Raw genomic sequence first — 19,485 nt, 5'->3', positions numbered from 1 at the left:
TGAAAAGATGCTAACTACGCTAACCATTCTGAAAAGATGCTAACTACGCTAATCGTTCTGAAAAGATGCTAACTAGCTAACAGTTCTGATCCGACTGCTAGTCTCTGGTTCTGGTCTCAGACTCCTCCTCTGAGTCTGGGTCTGACTGAGGCTCAAACATGTGACTGAGTCTCTCTAATGTTTCCTCCTCTCACCATCTTGATGCTCTCTGCTCTTTCACCTGTCCACCTGGAGCCAGCAGGTGGTGGGCGGGGCTCCAGGCCTGATCCAGGTTTCTCAACCAGGAAGTAAGAGGAGATGTTAAACTAAATGAATCACAGTAGAGGATTTCAAAGCATTTTAAACATGTCTGGAGAGAAACTTCAGTGTGTCTGGAGACTGAGGAGGTGAAGTCAACTACAGAGTATCACCAGACCTGTACCTCAGATCTACTCCCAACTAAACTTCATGTAGTCATGATTTAAAGTGAGTCTCGTTGAGTCTGGACCCTGGTCCACCTGCTGCAGGTCCAGGTTAAAATGACAAAGAAGCACACGTCAGGCAGCAACACAATAATGACCCTGACAGTCTGCAGCCGCTGGTGATTTATTAACAAACAATACAGCAGTTAGCTTCTCTCTCACACTCTCTCTCACACACACACACACACCTCAACATGAGAACGTCTGCTGGTGCACAGAATGAGACTCATCCAGCTGCAGAGACGAAGCAGCAGGTCAGAGCGTGTGATACAGACTCGACAATAAAAACTCAAAAATAAAGATTTGAGAAATGATTTCAGCTCAGAGGAGAAAGTCTTTACAAATGTGAAGCAGGATTAAAGTCTGAGTCCACATCATCAGACACACTTTACTTTGAAGAGCAGTGAATTTCTGGTGCAGAGCTTTTATTTTGAAGCATCGTTTCCAGCCAAACACAAGTACAGACAATGGAACCTGGTTTAACTGAGACTGGACTCACACAGACCCACAAACACACAGTCCAGTCCTGGTCCGGTACGGTTTTTAGCTCCAGCTCAGAGGGGGACTCTGTAGTCCTGAAGACTCTGTAGTCCTGTAGACTCTGTAGTCCTGAAGACTCTGTAGTCCTGTAGAATCTGTAGTCCTGTAGAATCTGTAGTCCTGTAGAATCTGTAGTCCTGTAGACTGTAGACTCTGTACTCATGAAGACTCTGTAGTCCTGTAGACTCTGTAGATTCTGTAGTCCTGTAGACTCTGTAGTCCTGTAGATTCTGTAGTCCTGTAGACTCTGTAGATTCTGTAGTCCTGTAGACTGTAGACTCTGTAGTCCTGTAGACTGTAGACTCTGTAGTCCTGTAGATTCTCTAGTCTTGAAGACTCTGTAGTCTTGTAGACTCTGTAGTCCTGTAGACTCTGTAGTCCTGTAGACTCTGTAGTCCTGTAGATTCTGTAGTCCTGTAGACTCTGTAGATTCTGTAGTCCTGTAGACTCTGTAGTCCTGTAGATTCTGTGGTCCTGTAGACTCTGTAGATTCTGTAGTCCTGTAGACTGTAGACTCTGTAGTCCTGTAGACTGTAGACTCTGTAGTCCTGTAGATTCTCTAGTCCTGAAGACTCTGTAGTCCTGTAGACCCTGTACTCATGAAGACTCTGTAGTCCTGTAGACTCTGTAGATTCTGTAGTCCTGTAGATTCTGTAGTCCTGTAGATTCTGTAGTCCTGTAGAATCTGTAGACTCTATAGTCCTGTAGACTCTGTAGTCCTGTAGATTCTGTAGATTCTGTAGTCCTGTAGATTCTGTAGTCCTGTAGATTCTGTAGTCCTGTAGACTCTGTAGACTCTGTAGTCCTGAAGACTCTGTAGTCCTGTAGACTCTGTAGTCCTGTAGAATCTGTAGTCCTGTAGATTCTGTAGTCCTGTAGACTCTGTAGACTCTGTAGTCCTGTAGACTCTGTAGTCCTGTAGACTCTGTAGTCCTGTGGAATCTGTAGTCCTGTGGAATCTGTAGTCCTATAGACTCTGTAGTCCTGAAGACTCTGTAGTCCTGTAGAATCTGTAGTCGTGAACTGAGACTTACAGTCTGAGAACATCTGGACCCTGAGTTTAGACCAGGTGGGAACCAAACAAAACCATCACATGATGTGAACTGGACTCTGTGAACCATCATCTGAAAACTGCAATGACAGGTTCATGTGATCCGGCTGGTCTGGTTTCAGAAGGGGAGGTGGGGGGGTGTGTACCTGAGAGGTGAAACCCTCTGTTCATCACTAACCTGATACTGTCTCTGGTCTGGTCCTGGTTCTGGACCTGGTCCTGGTTTCAGCTGCTGGATTCACCAAGACCAGACCACAGATCATGTGATTAATCCAAACTCTCACTGTGAATAGACTCTGCAGTAAAACAGGTTTTTATTGGTTGGGACAATTGAAGCAGCCGCTGCTGAATCAGATCCAACAAACATACAGATGATTGGTCCTTAGGGTTCACCTGACCAGGTGTGTTAAATATGAGCTGCTGACAGGAAACATTCATGCGTTGATGTAAAGGCACTTCACCCTCCACTCCTCCTGTTAGCTCCTCCCACTGCACACGCTACACAGCTAACACTGATCCACAGAGAGAAGCGACGACCAGCAGCTGATAGCAGCACACACACACACACACACACACACACACACACACACACACACAGGGTGTTCAGTTTCCTCTTGACAAAATAAAAGCCTTGCAGCGCCTCCTGTCTGTCACCTGAGGTCCAGCAGACTGATCTTTGAGTCTCTCACCACCACATGTTTACACACCTGAGAGGGCAAGAGACATTCAGACACACGCACAGAAAGAGAGAGAGAGAGAAGAGAAAGGCTGTAGTTAAATGACAGTTTGAGTCACTTTAAATCTTTAAAGGATGCAGTGCCACATTTAGGAAAATCCTCTCATTTCATTGCTAAGTGTAGCCTAGATGCAAACTATGCTTACCGTTCTGAAGAGATGCTAACTATGCTAACCGTTCTGAAGAAATGCTAACCGTTTTGAAGAGATCCTAACTACGCTAACGGTTCTGAAGAGATGCTAACTACGCTAATGGTTCTAGAGAGATGCTAACTACACTAACGGTTCTGAAGAGATGCTAACTATGCTAACCATTCTGAAGAAATGCTAACTACGCTAACTGTTCTGAAGAGATGCTAACTATGCTAACCGTTTTGAAGAGATGCTAACTACGCTAACAGTTCTGAAGAAATGCTAACGGTTCTGAAGAGATGCTAACTATGCTAACCATTCTGAAGAAATGCTAACTATGCTAACCGTTTTGAAGAGATGCTAACTACGCTAATGGTTCCGATACATCTGTTACATTCAACAAGAGCAGGTACTGCAACAAGTGTGGGACGTTCAGGGACTAAAACCAGTGGTGGTTTCTAGAACTAAAATGACCCCCGAGGCTCAGAGCTAAACGAACATGGGGTGTTCAGGAACTGATTTGACTGCAGGGCATTTGGGAATTTAATGATGAACTAATGTGACACAGAGTCAAATACCTGAGCTCAGAGAACCAGAGTAAGAGGAAGGTGCTTACAGTGAAGAGAGGTGGCTCCTTGGAGTGAGGATGGAAACCTTTCAGTCTGCAGCCAGAGACCTCCGACATCCCCGGACCAGTGAGCCTGAACACACCAGTGCTGAGGGGGAGGAGGGGGGATCAGAGTCAGAGCTGCAGTCCCACTGGACTCACCTTGATTTCAGCTACATGTGGTCTACAGCCTGAAACAGTGAGACATACTCGTTGTGTTTGGGAGCGCAGACTATGGCAACGGCCTCCTGCAGCATCAGCTGATACGAGCAGTGAGTGTGGAGGTCGACACTGGAGAGGAAGGCGGTCTGAGTGGGATGAGTCTGAAACAGACAGACACTGTGAGGACACGCCTCTCTGGTAACCACCTGACACAGAGACATGTGGTTTCACCTTGACACTGACATGTGAAAACCAGTCAAATAAAAGTCAGTCATTCATTAGTGGATAAATAAAGAGCAGAGTGAGAACTCTGTCCATCTGTTCCCATCTCTGTCCCTCCATCTCTCCACTCATCTGTTGCTCGACCACAGGCACTGTTGCCATGGTGATATTTGATAATGCCAAGGAAGGGGAAGGAAAAGAGCAACAGAGGTCACTTTACTAAGCGTGTGTTTGTGTCTGGGTTACATCACTCTGTGGGGACCTCACAGGTTTACACTGATTCATAGAGACTGAGGACACACTGAGAAAACACTGAGGACACACTGAGGACACACTACTGACACACTGAGGACACACTGAGGATAAAACTGAGGACACACTGAGGACACACTGAGGATAAAACTGAGGACACACTGAGGACACACTGATGACACACTGAGAAACACTGAGGACACACTGAGGAAACACTGAGGACACACTGAGGACACACTGAGAAACACTGAGGACACACTGAGGAAACACTGATGACACACTGAGGACACACTGAGGATAAAACTGAGGACACACTGAGAAACACTGAGGACACACTGAGGATAAAACTGAGGACACACTGAGGACACACTGATGACACACTGAGAAACACTGAGGACACACTGAGGACACACTACTGACACACTGAGGACACACTGAGGACACACTGAGGACACACTGAGGACACACTGAGGATAAAACTGAGGACACACTGTGGACACACTGAGGACACACTGAGGACACACTGTGGACACACTGAGGACACACTGAGGACACACTGAGGATAAAACTGAGGACACACTGAGGACACACTGAGAAACACTGAGGACACACTGAGGACACACTGAGGACACACTGAGGACACACTGAGGACACACTGAGGACACACTGAGGACACACTGAGGACACACTGAGGACACACTGAGGACACACTGAGGACACACTGAGGATAAAACTGAGGACACACTGAGGACACACTGAGAAACACTGAGGACACACTGAGGAAACACTACTGACACACTGAGGACACACTGAGGACACACTGAGGACACACTGAGGATAAAACTGAGGACACACTGAGGACACACTGAGAAACACTGAGGACACACTGAGGAAACACTACTGACACACTGAGGACACACTGAGGACACACTGAGGACACACTGAGGATAAAACTGAGGACACACTGAGGACACACTGAGAAACACTGAGGACACACTGAGGAAACACTACTGACACACTGAGGACACACTGAGGATAAAACTGAGGACACACTGTGGACACACTGATGACACACTGAGGATAAAACTGAGGACAAACTGAGGACACACTGAAGACACACTGAGGACACACTGAGGACACACTGAGGATAAAACTGAGGACACACTGAGGACACACTGAGAAACACTGAGGACACACTGAGGAAACACTACTGACACACTGAGGATAAAACTGAGGATAAAACTGAGGACACACTGAGGACACACTGAGAAACACTGAGGACACACTGAGGAAACACTACTGACACACTGAGGACACACTGAGGATAAAACTGAGGACACACTGTGGACACACTGAGGACACACTGAGGACACACTGTGGACACACTGTGGACACACTGAGGACACACTGAGGATAAAACTGAGGACACACTGTGGACACACTGAGGACACACTGAGGACACACTGTGGACACACTGTGGACACACTGAGGACACACTGAGGATAAAACTGAGGACACACTGTGGACACACTGAGGACACACTGAGGACACACTGTGGACACACTGATGACACACTGAGGATAAAACTGTGTGGTTCAAGTTTGTTTAGCGTGTGTTTAGCGTGTAATCGTACATGGATCCAGCCCAGTGTCAGCAGGTTCTGTTGGTCCTGGAAGCTGAACAGTTCCTCCACGTTCTCCATGTCACAGAAATCTGGACCGGCCGACTGTTTCGGGATCACGACATGAGTCAGCACAAACTCATTGTGTGTCTGAGGCCGAGAGACATTCACACAGACAGGGGAGAGAGAGAGATAATGAATAACTGTGTTAGAGCTGCTTCAGGTCTGTTCTGGTCTGTACTGGACTCAGTCTTCACACAGAGCTGAATGGTCGGTAAAGAGTCAGTAAACAGTCAGTAAACAGCCTCACCAGTCGTCCACACAGCACTCCACAGGTCTCTATTCCTCTGGCAGTGTTGGAGTCGGCTAGCAGGAGGAAACGATACGTCAGATCTCTGGGAATCACCACCCGCCTCAGACCCTCCACCCTCTGAGCTGCACACACACACGAAACAAACACACACAGGAACATAAAGACGAGCAAGATACACATACACTGTATGTTCAGAGAGTGTGTACATGTGTGTACTCACTGTGTACTCCAGCCAGCGTGGCAGCCGGTTGACTGATGGGAGCTGGCGGTCTGTTTCTGTTAGGGTCCGCCCCCTGGGAACGTATGCTTTCTCTGATTGGCTGCTCAGACAGACAGGACCCGTCCGTCACCTCAGGCATTTTGATCTCCACCTGCAGGAGAAACGCATTACTTGTAGTAGCAGTAGTAATAGTACTACAGTGATGTCTAATGATACCTTTTGCTCCGCCTCCTCTCCTCTCCTATTGGCTAGTTCCTGACGCCTCAGCTGGTCCTCAAAGTAACGAAACTGTTCTGATTCGATCTGCATCCGTCGCAGGGTGGCGACCCGCTGCCTCTCCCCCTCCAGTAGAAGGACCCGCCTCCTGTCCTCATCCAATAAGGAGAGGCGCTGCAGCTGCTGGCCACACCCATCCCTCACCACAGCCTGGCTCTGAGGAAACACAGCTTTTTATTGGCTGAAGAGTGTCAATCTGAGTCCAAGTAACATGTGTGTAACTGTAGATCAGCATATATCTCCAATCTGATTGGACGACACAAACACACCTGGGCTCTGAGGTACTCGGTATGTTCCCTGCTGTATTTCTCCTGAAGACGTTTCTTCAACTCGTCTTTACGAGGAAACGCCACCTCCTGCAGTTTCTACAGAAACACAGAGACAGACAGTAAATATTACTGCTACTGCTAAATGTAGTGATGCTGCCTGTAGCATCAGTAAGTTGTGTTGGATCGGGAGAAGCATCAGGACCATCTCCAGAAGACTGGGGACTACCAGTGTTGATAATGAGGGTCATTACCTTCATGATGAGCTGTTTCTCTGGGACGCTGCACTGCTGGTAGTCTCTATGACTGGGCAGCTTCTCTACAAACAGACTGAACACATTTCACCTTTAAGAGCCTGAGATGATCCGAACTTACAGAAAGGTGCGTTGTGATGTCAGCATGTTGTGTTTCTTACGTGATAAACTTGGTGTAGAGGACGTAAGCATTCTCCAGACTGCCCTCCTCCAGGTAAACCGCCGCCATGCGCTCCATCTCCACCCCGGAGCGGAAGTAGCGTCGTGGCGCAATGTCCTCGTTGATCTCCACATTGCATCCCATCTTCCCCAGCGCCCGAACACGTTCCGCCGCTGTCAATGACACGTCAGTGTAGTCTGGTTCTGCTGCCAGCTTCTTCTACACAACACAAACACACACACGTTCAAGTTGGCACCTGACAATGTCAAAGTACTGGATCAAACAAAACACATCATTTAAAAGGGCCATGCCATCAATTTCACCATTCAATCATCACTTGTTATGGTCAAACTGGCAAAACAAAGGGTTAATGTGTGTCCAGGTACCTGTGGTACAGCTTCTCATTTACAGCTGAGTGATTCTACCTGTTGATATTATGTTGTACATGATCTGCTTCATATTCCCCACACACAGTGACTGTGAGCCACACACAGGTACATAGAGCTGGGCTAACATGTAACAGCTAACATTCAGCTAACATCCGACTAACATCCAGGTAACATCCAGCTAACAACCAGGTAACATCCAGGTAACATCCAGCTAACAACCAGGTAACATCCAGCTAACAACCAGCTAACAACCAGCTAACATCCAGCTAAACACCCGACTAACATCCAGGTAACATCCAGGTAATATCCAGCTTGACATGAGTCATTATCTTTAACTCACTGCTCTGGTTGTTTGTACAGAGGAACATTTCAGTGAGAAACATGTGCACTCAGGTACAATGTAAACACCTGAATAAACCCAGGTAGAATCTAGGTCATGATGACAGTGTCTTGTGTCTGGACTCTGGACTCGACCTCAGCACCGTGTCCTGACATTAATAATAAAGCCCCTCCTCCAGGTTCATCAGGACTCTTCATCAAATATGATCAGTCACATTTACATCTGACAGCAGAGCTGCATTCAGGCAGGAACTCAGATTTACCGTCCCTGCTGGGAGCCTGAATGCAGTGTTTGTTACACACTGGATAAACAAGTCCTCTGTTCACTGTGAGCGACTGTTTCCCATTCACCAGGCGACGCAGAGAGGAAAGACAGAGAGAGAGAGAACACCACTGGGGGGGGGGGGGGAAGGGGGGGAGGGGGGGATAAAATGAAGATGATGAAAAGAAGGAAAGGACTGAGGAAAGAGACGAGGACTGTGGAAGGAAAGGAACTGAGGAAAGAGACAAGGAGTGTGGAAGGAAAGGATCTGAGGAAAGAGATGAGGACTGAGGATGGAGACGAGGACTGAGGAAGGAAAGGAACTGAGGAAAGATATGAGGACTGAGGAAGGAAAGGAACTGAGGAAAGAGATGAGGACTGAGGAAGGAGACGAGGACTGAGGAAGGAAAGGAACTGAGGAAAGAGATGAGGACTGAGGACAGAGATGAGGATTGAGGAAGGAGAGGAGGACTGAGGAAGGAGATGAGGACTGAGGAAGGAGACAAGGACTGAGGAAGGAAAGGAACTGAGGAAAGAGACGAGGTCTGTGGAAGGAGAGGAGGACTGAGGAAAGAGATGAGAACTGAGGAAGGAGACGAGGACTGAGGAAGGAGATGAGGACTGAGGAAGGAAAGGAACTGAGGAAAGAGATGAGGACTGAGGACAGAGATGAGGATTGAGGAAGGAGAGGAGGACTGAGGAAGGAGATGAGGACTGAGGAAGGAGACAAGGACTGAGGAAGGAAAGGAACTGAGGAAAGAGACGAGGACTGAGGAAGGAAAGGAACTGAGGAAAGCGACGAGGACTGAGGAAGGAGACGAGGACTGAGGAAGGAAAGAAACTGAGGAAAGAGACGAGGACTGAGGAAGGAAAGGAAATGAGGACAGAGAAGAGGACTGAGGAAGGAGACAAGGACTGAGGAAGGAAAGGAACTGAGGAAGGAGGAAACCACTGCTCTCACAGCTTTGACAAACATGATTCAGGCTTTTAATTTGAAGGTCTCAGAGTCGTGTTTCCATCACTCAGATTCACTTCCTGCAGACATGTCCGAACCATGAACTAGTCTTGGTAGGGACATCGTGACTCCACCTGTTCAGTGAGTCCTCACAACATGAGTAAAACAAGAACACACACACACACACACACACACACACACACACACACACACACACACACACACACACACACACACACACACACACACACAAAAACACTCACCAGTGTATTTAAACTGAAGCCTTGGTCCATGGTGTGTGTGTGTGTTTGTGTGTGTGAGTGTGAGTGTGAATGTGTATGTGTGTGTGTGTGTGTCACTGCTCGGCCCACGACTGGTTCGTCCATCTGCCACCTCCCATCATGCTTCACTGCAGAGGAGACAACAAAACAGAAGACGTTCGTTCACACAGCTGTGAAGCCAGCACAGTGGCTAAAGGTAACAGTCAGCACCAGCCAATCAGAGCCAGCCGTGTGTCGAGGGGCCCCCTTGTCATTGCGCCTGCTCGTCCTTCGGTTTGGTCCACGGTTACCATGACGACCGGTAACTAATCATCCACTGAGTCATCCAGTTTAACAACAGAGAGAAGAAGAAAAGACACAAAGAGGAGGAGAAGAAGACGACCTCCCACTCCTCAGTAGACAACAACCGTCATCAACACCGTCTGCCTCAGCCGGCCTAGAGGATGTCACCATGGCAACAGGTGCATCCATCCAGCCTGAGACCAGAGAGGGTTTCAGGTGTTCCTGCTCCTGGTGTCCAGATGTGGACCAGATGTGTCAGATCAGATGATAATCAGGTATAATAATAATAATATAATAATTATCAGATGATTATTTGTTGATTAACTGACAATTCTTTTTATTTATAAAAGGTGACCTCATCAAACACCCTAAAACCATGGTCCTCAGCAGAGACATAGTCCTGGTCCAGTTGGTAGACACACCTTTGAGTCATGTGTGTCATGTGTGTCATGAGCTCCTTGTTGGCCCCTTGTGGCCATGAGGGGAGAAAACAGCTGCAGGTAGGGGGCGCTAACAGCTAATATTTAACTCAGTGTTGAGCTGCAACAGTGAATGTGTTTCTCCTGACTCACTCAAACATCCTGCTCATCCACATTCACTCTGCTGCTGCTCAACCTTTGACCTCCTTCATCGACACTCACTGAAAACATGTGGTTACACCTGAACAGGTGAGAGGAGGCCGCATCCTGTTACACATGAATCTCACCTGTCGGCCTGAAAACTTTTCTGTGGTTTAATGTACAAACACCTTAAAACAGCTTCCCATTCATTTACAGTACACACTTAAATCTCACAAAACCCCTTAAAGAATTAAGGTGTTTTTAAGGGATATAAGGTTCTGAGAGACTGAAACTTTTGGGATTTTAAGGGATAACTAATTGTAATAGATGAAGGTCTTCATTTCTCCACAGATTAAATCAAAATTATTTCACACATGATTTGCTTGTCAACAAACAATGGTGTAGTTAAGGTGTTTTAAACGGTTTTTATGGGAACAATTAATGGATTCCAATATATGGATGTAATGTATTTTCTCTCATTTATCTCTTAAAAATCCCTTAAACTGTGTTGAAAACTTTTCAAATACCTTAGATTATTAAAGTCCATTAAATGTCCCATTAAATATCCAGTGTACATTATGTCATATCATTCATGGAGCATCAATGGCACTTTAATGGAATTTTAAGGAACTAATTACTGGACTGACATTTATTTAGTGGTTTTTAAATGGGATTCTGTACATTTTAAGGGATTTTGTCTCTCTATGAACCCCTAACATAAAATCCATTAAAGCTCTAGAATCTATTAATTTAAACATTAATTTTCTGGAATCTAAGCGCAGAGATAAACATCAGTCTAATATTAATTAATGTGTAAATTAAGGGCTGTGCACCAGTTATATTTTTAAATTAAAGGTTTCATCTTTAGTTTTGGGCTTTTTGTCCCTTAAATTTTACTTTAATTAAAGGTTGGTTTTATTCTGTTTAAGGGGTTCAAACAACGGATCTTACCCCTTTAAAAATCCCTTAAACTCCCAGAAACACACTTATTCTTTTACAGTTAATTATTTATCCATTAATTACTGATGCAATGTGTATAATGTGTAATTTTCAAATTAAAGGTGTTTAAGAAGTTTTAATAAGGGCCCAAAAACACCTTAAACTGACAACTAAATTAAGGGGAAATTAAATTCCTTAAACCCTTGAATCCTGCAATAAAAAATAAGAGTTCGGCCCAGATGACAGGTCTCATTCAGAATAACATGGAATAGAATGCATGCATAAGAGACTTTAAGGGATTTCTGTGTCACAGTGTGAAACTGCAGCTGAAACCACAATTTCCTATTTTCTAATAGTGACTCTGAACGTGTCTCTGCTGCTGTTTAGATGAATAAAACACACTCACAGCTCCACTCTGACTCTACTGGTTCTACTGGACCCAGAGGAAGACCCACAGAACAGGACAAAGAGCTCCGGGAGGCAGGAGAATCAATGTACCTGCTTGATGTCGGTGTGCTCTCCTGTCGACATCCCACCACATGTGGAGCTGAGAGACCCGGGTCACAGCCTCTGGGTTCAGTCTGGATCCAGACCCGGGTCTACAGTGACCGGTGATTAAGCCCGGTGAGTGAAGCTGATGATAAAAATGGCTGAAAGCTCCGGGAGCTGCAAACAAACAGCGACTGATGACAGAGATGGTGGAGCTAAGAGATCGTCTCTGTGCACAGAAGACTCACTCCCACCTTCCGGTTTCACAGGAGTGGGTGTTGACTCTGCACATGCGCACCACTACTGCCAAAGAAAGGAGTAAATCAGTTGTAATGTATCACTCTGACACGTTTTTCAGGCACCAAACTGAGGCGCAACCAGGGCCACAGCTGGTTCAATACTAATAATACTACTAATAATAATAATATCAATAAAAATAATAATAACAACAATAATAATAATAAAAAGACATAGTCCCTCCTCCACATCAGAAGCTCAGATGATGTCGAGTGAAAACAAAAGCAGACACCCCAGGGCTCTGTGTGGGCTCACCTGGTGTACCTGTTCTGTTTCCTCCTCGGTGGAACCGCGGAAGTTCAGAAATTCGCTCGGAGAAATCGAAGCGAACAGATGAGGTTAGTGAACACAGCGTTTGAATTTTTTTTATCGTTTGAGCTCAGTTTTTGTTGTTTTGTTTTTTACACACACACACACACACACACACACCTGTGTAATGTACCTCAGGTCGGCCGAGCTCAGGTTAGATCCCTGTCTCCAGGCTGAAGGTCGGCGTCCTTCCTCTCTGGACTAGCTTCCTTCCTTTCATACTCTGAACTTGGCTCACCTGCAGCAGGTGTGGATCAGCTGACAGAGACCTGGACCCAGGTCAGCTGGTCTGTGCTGGCTCAGTCTGATCTGGTCTCTGGAGTCTCTTGTGGACTCACCTGATCAGGACGTCGTTTCACCTGCAGCGTCTCCAACCCTCATTAAACTGAACCAGGTATTTCTGATCAGGATCAGGATCAGCTTGGAGACGGTCCAGTGGGGAGGGTCTCTCAATCTCCGCCTGGAGACATGAGTTTGACTCTGACTCAGGTCACCTGATGACCTCACACAGGTGAGACTGTGGTTTTGAGTTCAACTTGCAAATTTCTGTCTTTCCACCAGCAGGTGAGGACAGGTGGGGGGGGCTGCTTTGACTTTCCATTGTGTGCAGAGTCTGTAGACCGAGAAGCTGATCATGTGACCTTTGACCTTTGACCTTGTTACGTTTTAAGAGGTTTTAAAAAACTGCTGGTGTCAGACTGGATCAGTTGTGAAGCTGTGTGTTTGTTGTTGTTGTTGTTTGTGTGTGTTGTGTTTGATGTTGTGGGAACTTAACTGTAACTTCTATTAAAAAATGAAGCAGGACTCCTCGATGTCGTTCCAGGGTTTTACTGACGAAAACATGCATTTACGATACATCACATCGGCTACTAACTGCCCGGGAAGATCTGTTGTTTAACGTTGTTTCCACTGAACCACTTTCTTTTCCCGGTTTTTTACTCTGACCTGTTGTAAACTGACATGTAAACGAATGAAGCGCCACCTTGTGGTCTCATACTGTAACATACCACATATCATATAACTGAATCCTGTATATATTTAATCTTACTTTTAACTGTATTTTTAATACCATTTGAACATTAATCATGAAATATAATCAATGAGTAAATAAAGAACACATTCTCAATAATAATAATAAACTTGGATTTCTGAATAATAATAATGAACTGAATTAAGGATACAACAGATGTCACTGTGTCACTGTTGGACATCTGACTGGATTTTCACGATGCATTCACTGACTCCTCTTGTTTTATTTTGCTTTAGGCTGATTCCAGCTGTGAGATCCTCCTGTGTGGACATGTCTCAGAACAAGGTGTGAACCAGGTGTGTGTGTGTGTGTGTGTGTGTGTGTGTGTGTGTGTGTGTGTGTGTGTGAGAGAGAGAGAGAGAGAGAGAGAGAGAGAGTCACGTGACTGAATCAAACTGCGTCAGAAACATGAAGATGATACACATTGTCTCTTTCACTTCAGCTTTGATCTGTCAAACTCACTCAGTGAGACGACAGACAGGAAGTGACAGAGTTTCCACTACAAAATAAAAGCAGACTTATCATTAAACGTGGAGCTGTTTCTGTTTACGACTCTTTCAACATAATGTTCGGTGATTGAATGATGATGAAGAAGGAAAGGACCTGCACACATCGTCATCATCATTATGGCGGGAAAACAAGTGAAGGTTTGGATCATCAGTTGTTTTATCATGGTAAAATTAAAAATCAGTGAGTCTGCTTCTTCACTTCTGGTGTGTGTGTGTGTGTGTGTGTGTGTGTCCTTTTGTCCTATAGATGGATAAATAATGATAAAATGTTATTGTTTTTGTAAAATATAATGCAGAGTCAATGAGGAAACAGGGAGATGTGGGGGACAGAGCCTGTCCCTTTTATTTTGAAATGTGTGACAGGAAGTGTGTGTGCTGAAGTTGTAGGAACGTTGACGTGTCCAGGTGTGTTCCTGCCGGTAGACATGGGGCTGGTGTACTCTGAGGTAAAACGCTTTTATTCTTTAATCCGATTATTTTATTTTGTTTAACCTGGTGTTTTTATCGAACCCGGTCTGGACAGGTGACGTTGGTTCGGCGCGAGAACCAAACAGACTTTCGGTGTAGCAGGTGTCCGAGAGGTTCAGGTAGAAACATCAGTACAGGTGCACTTAGGGTGTACTTCACTGCACTGTCCTCACCTGTATACTCACCTGTACACTCACCTGTTTGTGACGAGCTGCGGTCAAAACCATCGTCGAGTTTTTTTTGTGTCAGAGCAGCAGACTGTTCTTCAGGAAACAGGCGGGAAAAAGGCTTTTTTCAGTGTCTGACTCTCCTACATTACAGGTGATTCTGTACGTCACGACTCCCTGAGGTGTCTGTGGCTCAGCAGGTAGAGCAGGTTGTCTTTTGATCAGAAGGTCGGTGGTTCGATCCCTGGCACCTCCAGGCCATTTATCACCTGTCTGCGTAAATGCGGTGTGTTTACAGACAGTGGGCCATTTCAACTGTTGCTCTGTTTCAGCGAGTCTCATCAGCATCAACACAAACATGTAGAGAGAGGATGCGGGTCTGAAGGTCTGACACACGGATCCAGTCAGACAGCAGAGGAATGTCCTCCGACCTGTCCAGTCCTGGTTCAGGCTCCTCAAGGAAACTTCACATATTTGACATAGTTGTTACTTTGGTGAGGCCTGTGGACGGTGTTACAGGCAGCTCTCTGACACATAGAAAGTGTGAGTGTAAAGGTCAGAGGTCGGGCTCCTGTTGACTCTCTGTGGTGGGCGTGTCTCTGTGGTTACAGCCGACCTGTCAGTTAGCGTACGACGGAGATGTCCACCAGCTGTTCCGCCTCCTGTCCCATGATCCTGACAACCTGAACGTCCAGGACGCACGCACCGGGGACACGCCCATCATCGCTGCCTGTCGCCACGGCAACCTGAGGGTAGTCAAATACCTGTTGGAGAACCGGGCTGACGTCCACCTGACCAATAAGGTAGGTTCACCTGATGATGTCATCATATCACTGTCACTGTTTATTTGTCTGTCTCAGATTCAAATGTGTGTGTGTCTCAGAAACAGAGAACTTGTCTCCACTATGTGTCCAAGAGGACTTTCTCTCTGCTGGATTACCTGATGATCTCCCTCCTGATGCCCATCCTGCTGCTGGGATACTTCCTCATGGTGCGTTCAAGGTCCCACGTTTTCCTCAGTGTCTGATAATGAATCACTTACTAATGACAAACTGCAACAGTAAAACTGTTTCTACTTTCGTGTGTGTGTGTGTGTGTGTGTGTGTGTGTGTGTTGTAGTTACAGAAACAGAGGCAGCACATGACTCTGATGAACACCGTGCTGAGCAGCAAAGTCAACGTCAACGCTGTCGACTATGTGAGTTCACATCATACACAGAGCTACATGTGGGCGGAGACCTGACTCATGTCTGCAGTGATTGGTTGATCGTCAGTAATTTCAGCAGTGATGGTCAGTAGTTTCAGCAGAGTGATCGTCAGTAGTTTCAGCAGTGATGGTCAGTTGTTTCAGCAGAGTGATCGTCAGTTGTTTCAGCAGTGATCGTCAGTTGTTTCAGCAGTGGTCAACAGTTGTTTCAGCAGTGATCGTCAGTAGTTTCAGCAGAGTGATCATCAGTTGTTTCAGCATTGTCAGTTGTTTCAGCAGTGATCGTCAGTTGTTTCAGCAGAGTGATCGTCAGTTGTTTCAGCAGTGATCGTCAGTTGTTTCAGCAGTGATGGTCAGTAGTTTCAGCAGAGTGATCGTCAGTAGTTTCAGCAGTGATGGTCAGTTGTTTCAGCAGAGTGATCGTCAGTTGTTTCAGCAGTGATCGTCAGTTGTTTCAGCAGTGGTCAACAGTTGTTTCAGCAGTGATCGTCAGTAGTTTCAGCAGAGTGATCATCAGTTGTTTCAGCATTGTCAGTTGTTTCAGCAGTGATCGTCAGTTGTTTCAGCAGAGTGATCGTCAGTTGTTTCAGCAGTGATCGTCAGTTGTTTCAGCAGTGATTGTCAGTAGTTTCAGCAGTGATCGTCAGTTGTTTCAGCATCGTCAGTTGTTTCAGCAGTGATCGTCAGTAGTTTCAGCAGTGATCGTCAGTTGTTTCAGCATCGTCAGTTGTTTCAGCGGTGATTGTCAGTAGTTTCAGCAGAGTGATCGTCAGTTGTTTCAGCAGTGATCGTCAGTAGTTTCAGCAGAGTGATCGTCAGTTGTTTCAGCAGTGATCGTCAGTTGTTTCAGCAGTGATGGTCAGTAGTTTCAGCAGAGTGATCGTCAGTTGTTTAAGCATTGTCAGTTGATTCGGCAGTGATCGTCAGTTGTTTCAGCATTGTCAGTTGTTTCAGCAGTGATCGTCAGTAGTTTCAGCAGTGATCGTCAGTAGTTTCAGCAGAGTGATCGTCAGTAGTTTCAGCATTGTCAGTTGTTTAAGCAGTGATCGTCAGTTGTTTCAGCAGTGATTGTTAGTAGATTCAGCAGAGTGATCGTCAGTAGGTTCAGCATTGTCAGTTGTTTAAGCAGTGATCGTCAGTTGTTTCAGCGGTGATCGTCAGTAGTTTCAGCAGCGATCGTCAGTAGTTTCAGCAGAGAGATCGTCAGTAGTTTCAGCATTGTCAGTTGGTTAAGCAGTGATCGTCAGTTGTTTCAGCGGTGATCGTCAGTAGTTTCAGCAGCGATCGTCAGTAGTTTCAGCAGAGAGATCGTCAGTAGTTTCAGCATTGTCAGTTGGTTAAGCAGTGATCGTCAGTTGTTTCAGCGGTGATCGTCAGTAGTTTCAGCAGCGATCGTCAGTAGTTTCAGCAGAGAGATCGTCAGTAGTTTCAGCATTGTCAGTTGGTTAAGCAGTGATCGTCAGTTGTTTCAGCGGTGATCGTCAGTAGTTTCAGCAGCGATCGTCAGTAGTTTCAGCAGAGAGATCGTCAGTAGTTTCAGCATTGTCAGTTGGTTAAGCAGTGATCGTCAGTTGTTTCAGCGGTGATCGTCAGTAGTTTCAGCAGCGATCGTCAGTAGTTTCAGCAGAGAGATCGTCAGTAGTTTCAGCATTGTCAGTTGGTTAAGCAGTGATCGTCAGTTGTTTCAGCGGTGATCGTCAGTAGTTTCAGCAGCGATCGTCAGTAGTTTCAGCAGAGAGATCGTCAGTAGTTTCAGCATTGTCAGTTGGTTAAGCAGTGATCGTCAGTTGTTTCAGCGGTGATCGTCAGTAGTTTCAGCAGCGATCGTCAGTAGTTTCAGCAGAGAGATCGTCAGTAGTTTCAGCATTGTCAGTTGGTTAAGCAGTGATCGTCAGTTGTTTCAGCGGTGATCGTCAGTAGTTTCAGCAGCGATCGTCAGTAGTTTCAGCAGAGAGATCGTCAGTAGTTTCAGCATTGTCAGTTGGTTAAGCAGTGATCGTCAGTTGTTTCAGCGGTGATCGTCAGTAGTTTCAGCAGCGATCGTCAGTAGTTTCAGCAGAGAGATCGTCAGTAGTTTCAGCATTGTCAGTTGGTTAAGCAGTGATCGTCAGTTGTTTCAGCGGTGATCGTCAGTAGTTTCAGCAGCGATCGTCAGTAGTTTCAGCAGAGAGATCGTCAGTAGTTTCAGCATTGTCAGTTGGTTAAGCAGTGATCGTCAGTTGTTTCAGCGGTGATCGTCAGTAGTTTCAGCAGCGATCGTCAGTAGTTTCAGCAGAGAGATCGTCAGTAGTTTCAGCATTGTCAGTTGGTTAAGCAGTGATCGTCAGTTGTTTCAGCGGTGATCGTCAGTAGTTTCAGCAGCGATCGTCAGTAGTTTCAGCAGAGAGATCGTCAGTAGTTTCAGCATTGTCAGTTGGTTAAGCAGTGATCGTCAGTTGTTTCAGCAGTGATCGTCAGTTGTTTCAGCAGAGTGATCGTCATTGTTTAAGCAGAGTGATCGTCAGTTGTTTCAGCAGTGATTGTCAGTAGTTTCAGCAGTGATCGTCAGTAGTTTCAGCAGAGTGATCATCAGTAGTTTCAGCATTGTCAGTTGTTTCAGCAGTGATCGTCAGTTGTTTCAGCAGAGTGATCGTCATTGTTTAAGCAGAGTGATCGTCAGTTGTTTCAGCAGTGATTGTCAGTAGTTTCAGCAGTGATCGTCAGTAGTTTCAGCAGAGTGATCGTCAGTTGTTTCAGCATCGTAAGTTGTTTCAGCAGTGATCGTCAGTAGTTTCAGCAGTGATCGTCAGTTGTTTCAGCATTGTCAGTTGTTTCAGCAGTGATCGTCAGTTGTTTCAGCATCGTCAGTTGTTTCAGCGGTGATTGTCAGTAGTTTCAGCAGTGGTCAACAGTTGTTTCAGCAGTGATCGTCAGTTGTATCAGCAGTGATCGTCAGTTGTTTCAGCATCGTCAGTTGTTTCAGCAGTGATCATGTGTTGAATGTGTTTTGTGTAGAAAGGAAACACGGCTCTTCATTACATCTGTGAGAGAAAAACTCACCGTCTGGTTCCTCTGCTGCTAAACAGAAATGCCGACATCAACGTCAAGAATAATGTACGTACAAAAGGAACCACAAACGCACCATCTGTGACCTAGTGGTACGTCACAGGTCTGATCCCTGTCTGTTTTCTGCTGCAGGATGGAGAGACACCGCTGGACATCGCCACCAGACTGAAGTTCAATAAGATCATCCACATGTTGAAGAAGACAAAGTGATAGACAGACAGCCTGAGAGACAGTCAGGAGGACAGGAGACAGGTGATGAACGTGTCTTCACTGTTACTCTGTTTAAAGTGAAGTGAGAGTTAAAGCTGCAGCTGTGTCCGTCCATAGGTGTTAATGTAACCTGTGATGATGTCATCAGAAGACAGTTGAGGTTGTAAAACAGGAAATGAAAATGGATTTCCTGGTTTCAGAACTTTTTAAGCTTGTCGCCTTTGAATTTACACTTCACTGAAAACTTAAGGTCATTTTAAGGTTTGTTGTTACAGCCATAGTTCAGGCTAACAGTTTCCCCCCACTCCCAGTCTCTATGCTAAGCTAGGCTATCCACATTGTGACCCCACCCTCTGTACTGAACACACAGATATCAGATTCACACCCAGAGAGTTAGTTACAGATCATCTTCATGTTTCAGCCTCCTTTTTCTTCTTCTTTAATTGGTCACTAATAAAACTGAAATGAAACTGTCT

General features: G+C 45.8%; 2 protein-coding genes across 4 annotated transcripts; one reads left to right on the top strand and one right to left on the bottom strand.

Moving 5' to 3' along the window:
* Positions 1-1,777: 1,777 nt before the first annotated feature.
* stambpl1 (STAM binding protein like 1) lies at positions 1,778-9,530 on the bottom strand. 2 transcript variants are annotated; one of them, XM_022742731.1, is made up of 11 exons: positions 9,481-9,530; positions 7,274-7,491; positions 7,113-7,188; positions 6,862-6,957; positions 6,533-6,748; positions 6,317-6,467; positions 6,094-6,218; positions 5,796-5,933; positions 3,737-3,849; positions 3,536-3,635; positions 1,778-2,759 (listed from the first exon to the last, which is right to left on the bottom strand). In XM_022742731.1, exons 1-11 carry the CDS (start codon positions 9,508-9,510, stop codon positions 2,703-2,705), a joined length of 1,320 nt encoding a protein of 439 aa, XP_022598452.1. In that variant the 5' UTR covers positions 9,511-9,530; the 3' UTR covers positions 1,778-2,702. The 2 variants fall into 2 exon arrangements, with proteins under 2 accessions (XP_022598452.1, XP_022598451.1); XM_022742730.1 differs by lacking the exon at positions 1,778-2,759 and having other exon boundaries at positions 3,202-3,635.
* Positions 9,531-14,281: 4,751 nt separating this feature from the next.
* On the top strand, positions 14,282-19,484 carry ankrd22 (ankyrin repeat domain 22). 2 transcript variants are annotated; one of them, XM_022743364.1, is made up of 6 exons: positions 14,282-14,359; positions 15,160-15,351; positions 15,432-15,539; positions 15,668-15,745; positions 18,749-18,847; positions 18,932-19,484. In XM_022743364.1, exons 1-6 carry the CDS (start codon positions 14,339-14,341, stop codon positions 19,007-19,009), a joined length of 576 nt encoding a protein of 191 aa, XP_022599085.1. In that variant the 5' UTR covers positions 14,282-14,338; the 3' UTR covers positions 19,010-19,484. The 2 variants fall into 2 exon arrangements, with proteins under 2 accessions (XP_022599085.1, XP_022599086.1); XM_022743365.1 differs by lacking the exon at positions 18,749-18,847.
* The last annotated feature ends 1 nt before the right edge of the window (position 19,485 follows it).

This window comes from Seriola dumerili, unplaced genomic scaffold (genome assembly GCF_002260705.1).
Source record: "Seriola dumerili isolate Sdu_G_001 unplaced genomic scaffold, Sdu_1.0 BDQW01000068.1, whole genome shotgun sequence".
NCBI lineage: Eukaryota > Metazoa > Chordata > Actinopteri > Carangiformes > Carangidae > Seriola > Seriola dumerili.
The sequence above is the reverse complement of the archived record's forward strand: the minus strand, read 5'-3'. Positions and strand labels throughout refer to the sequence as shown.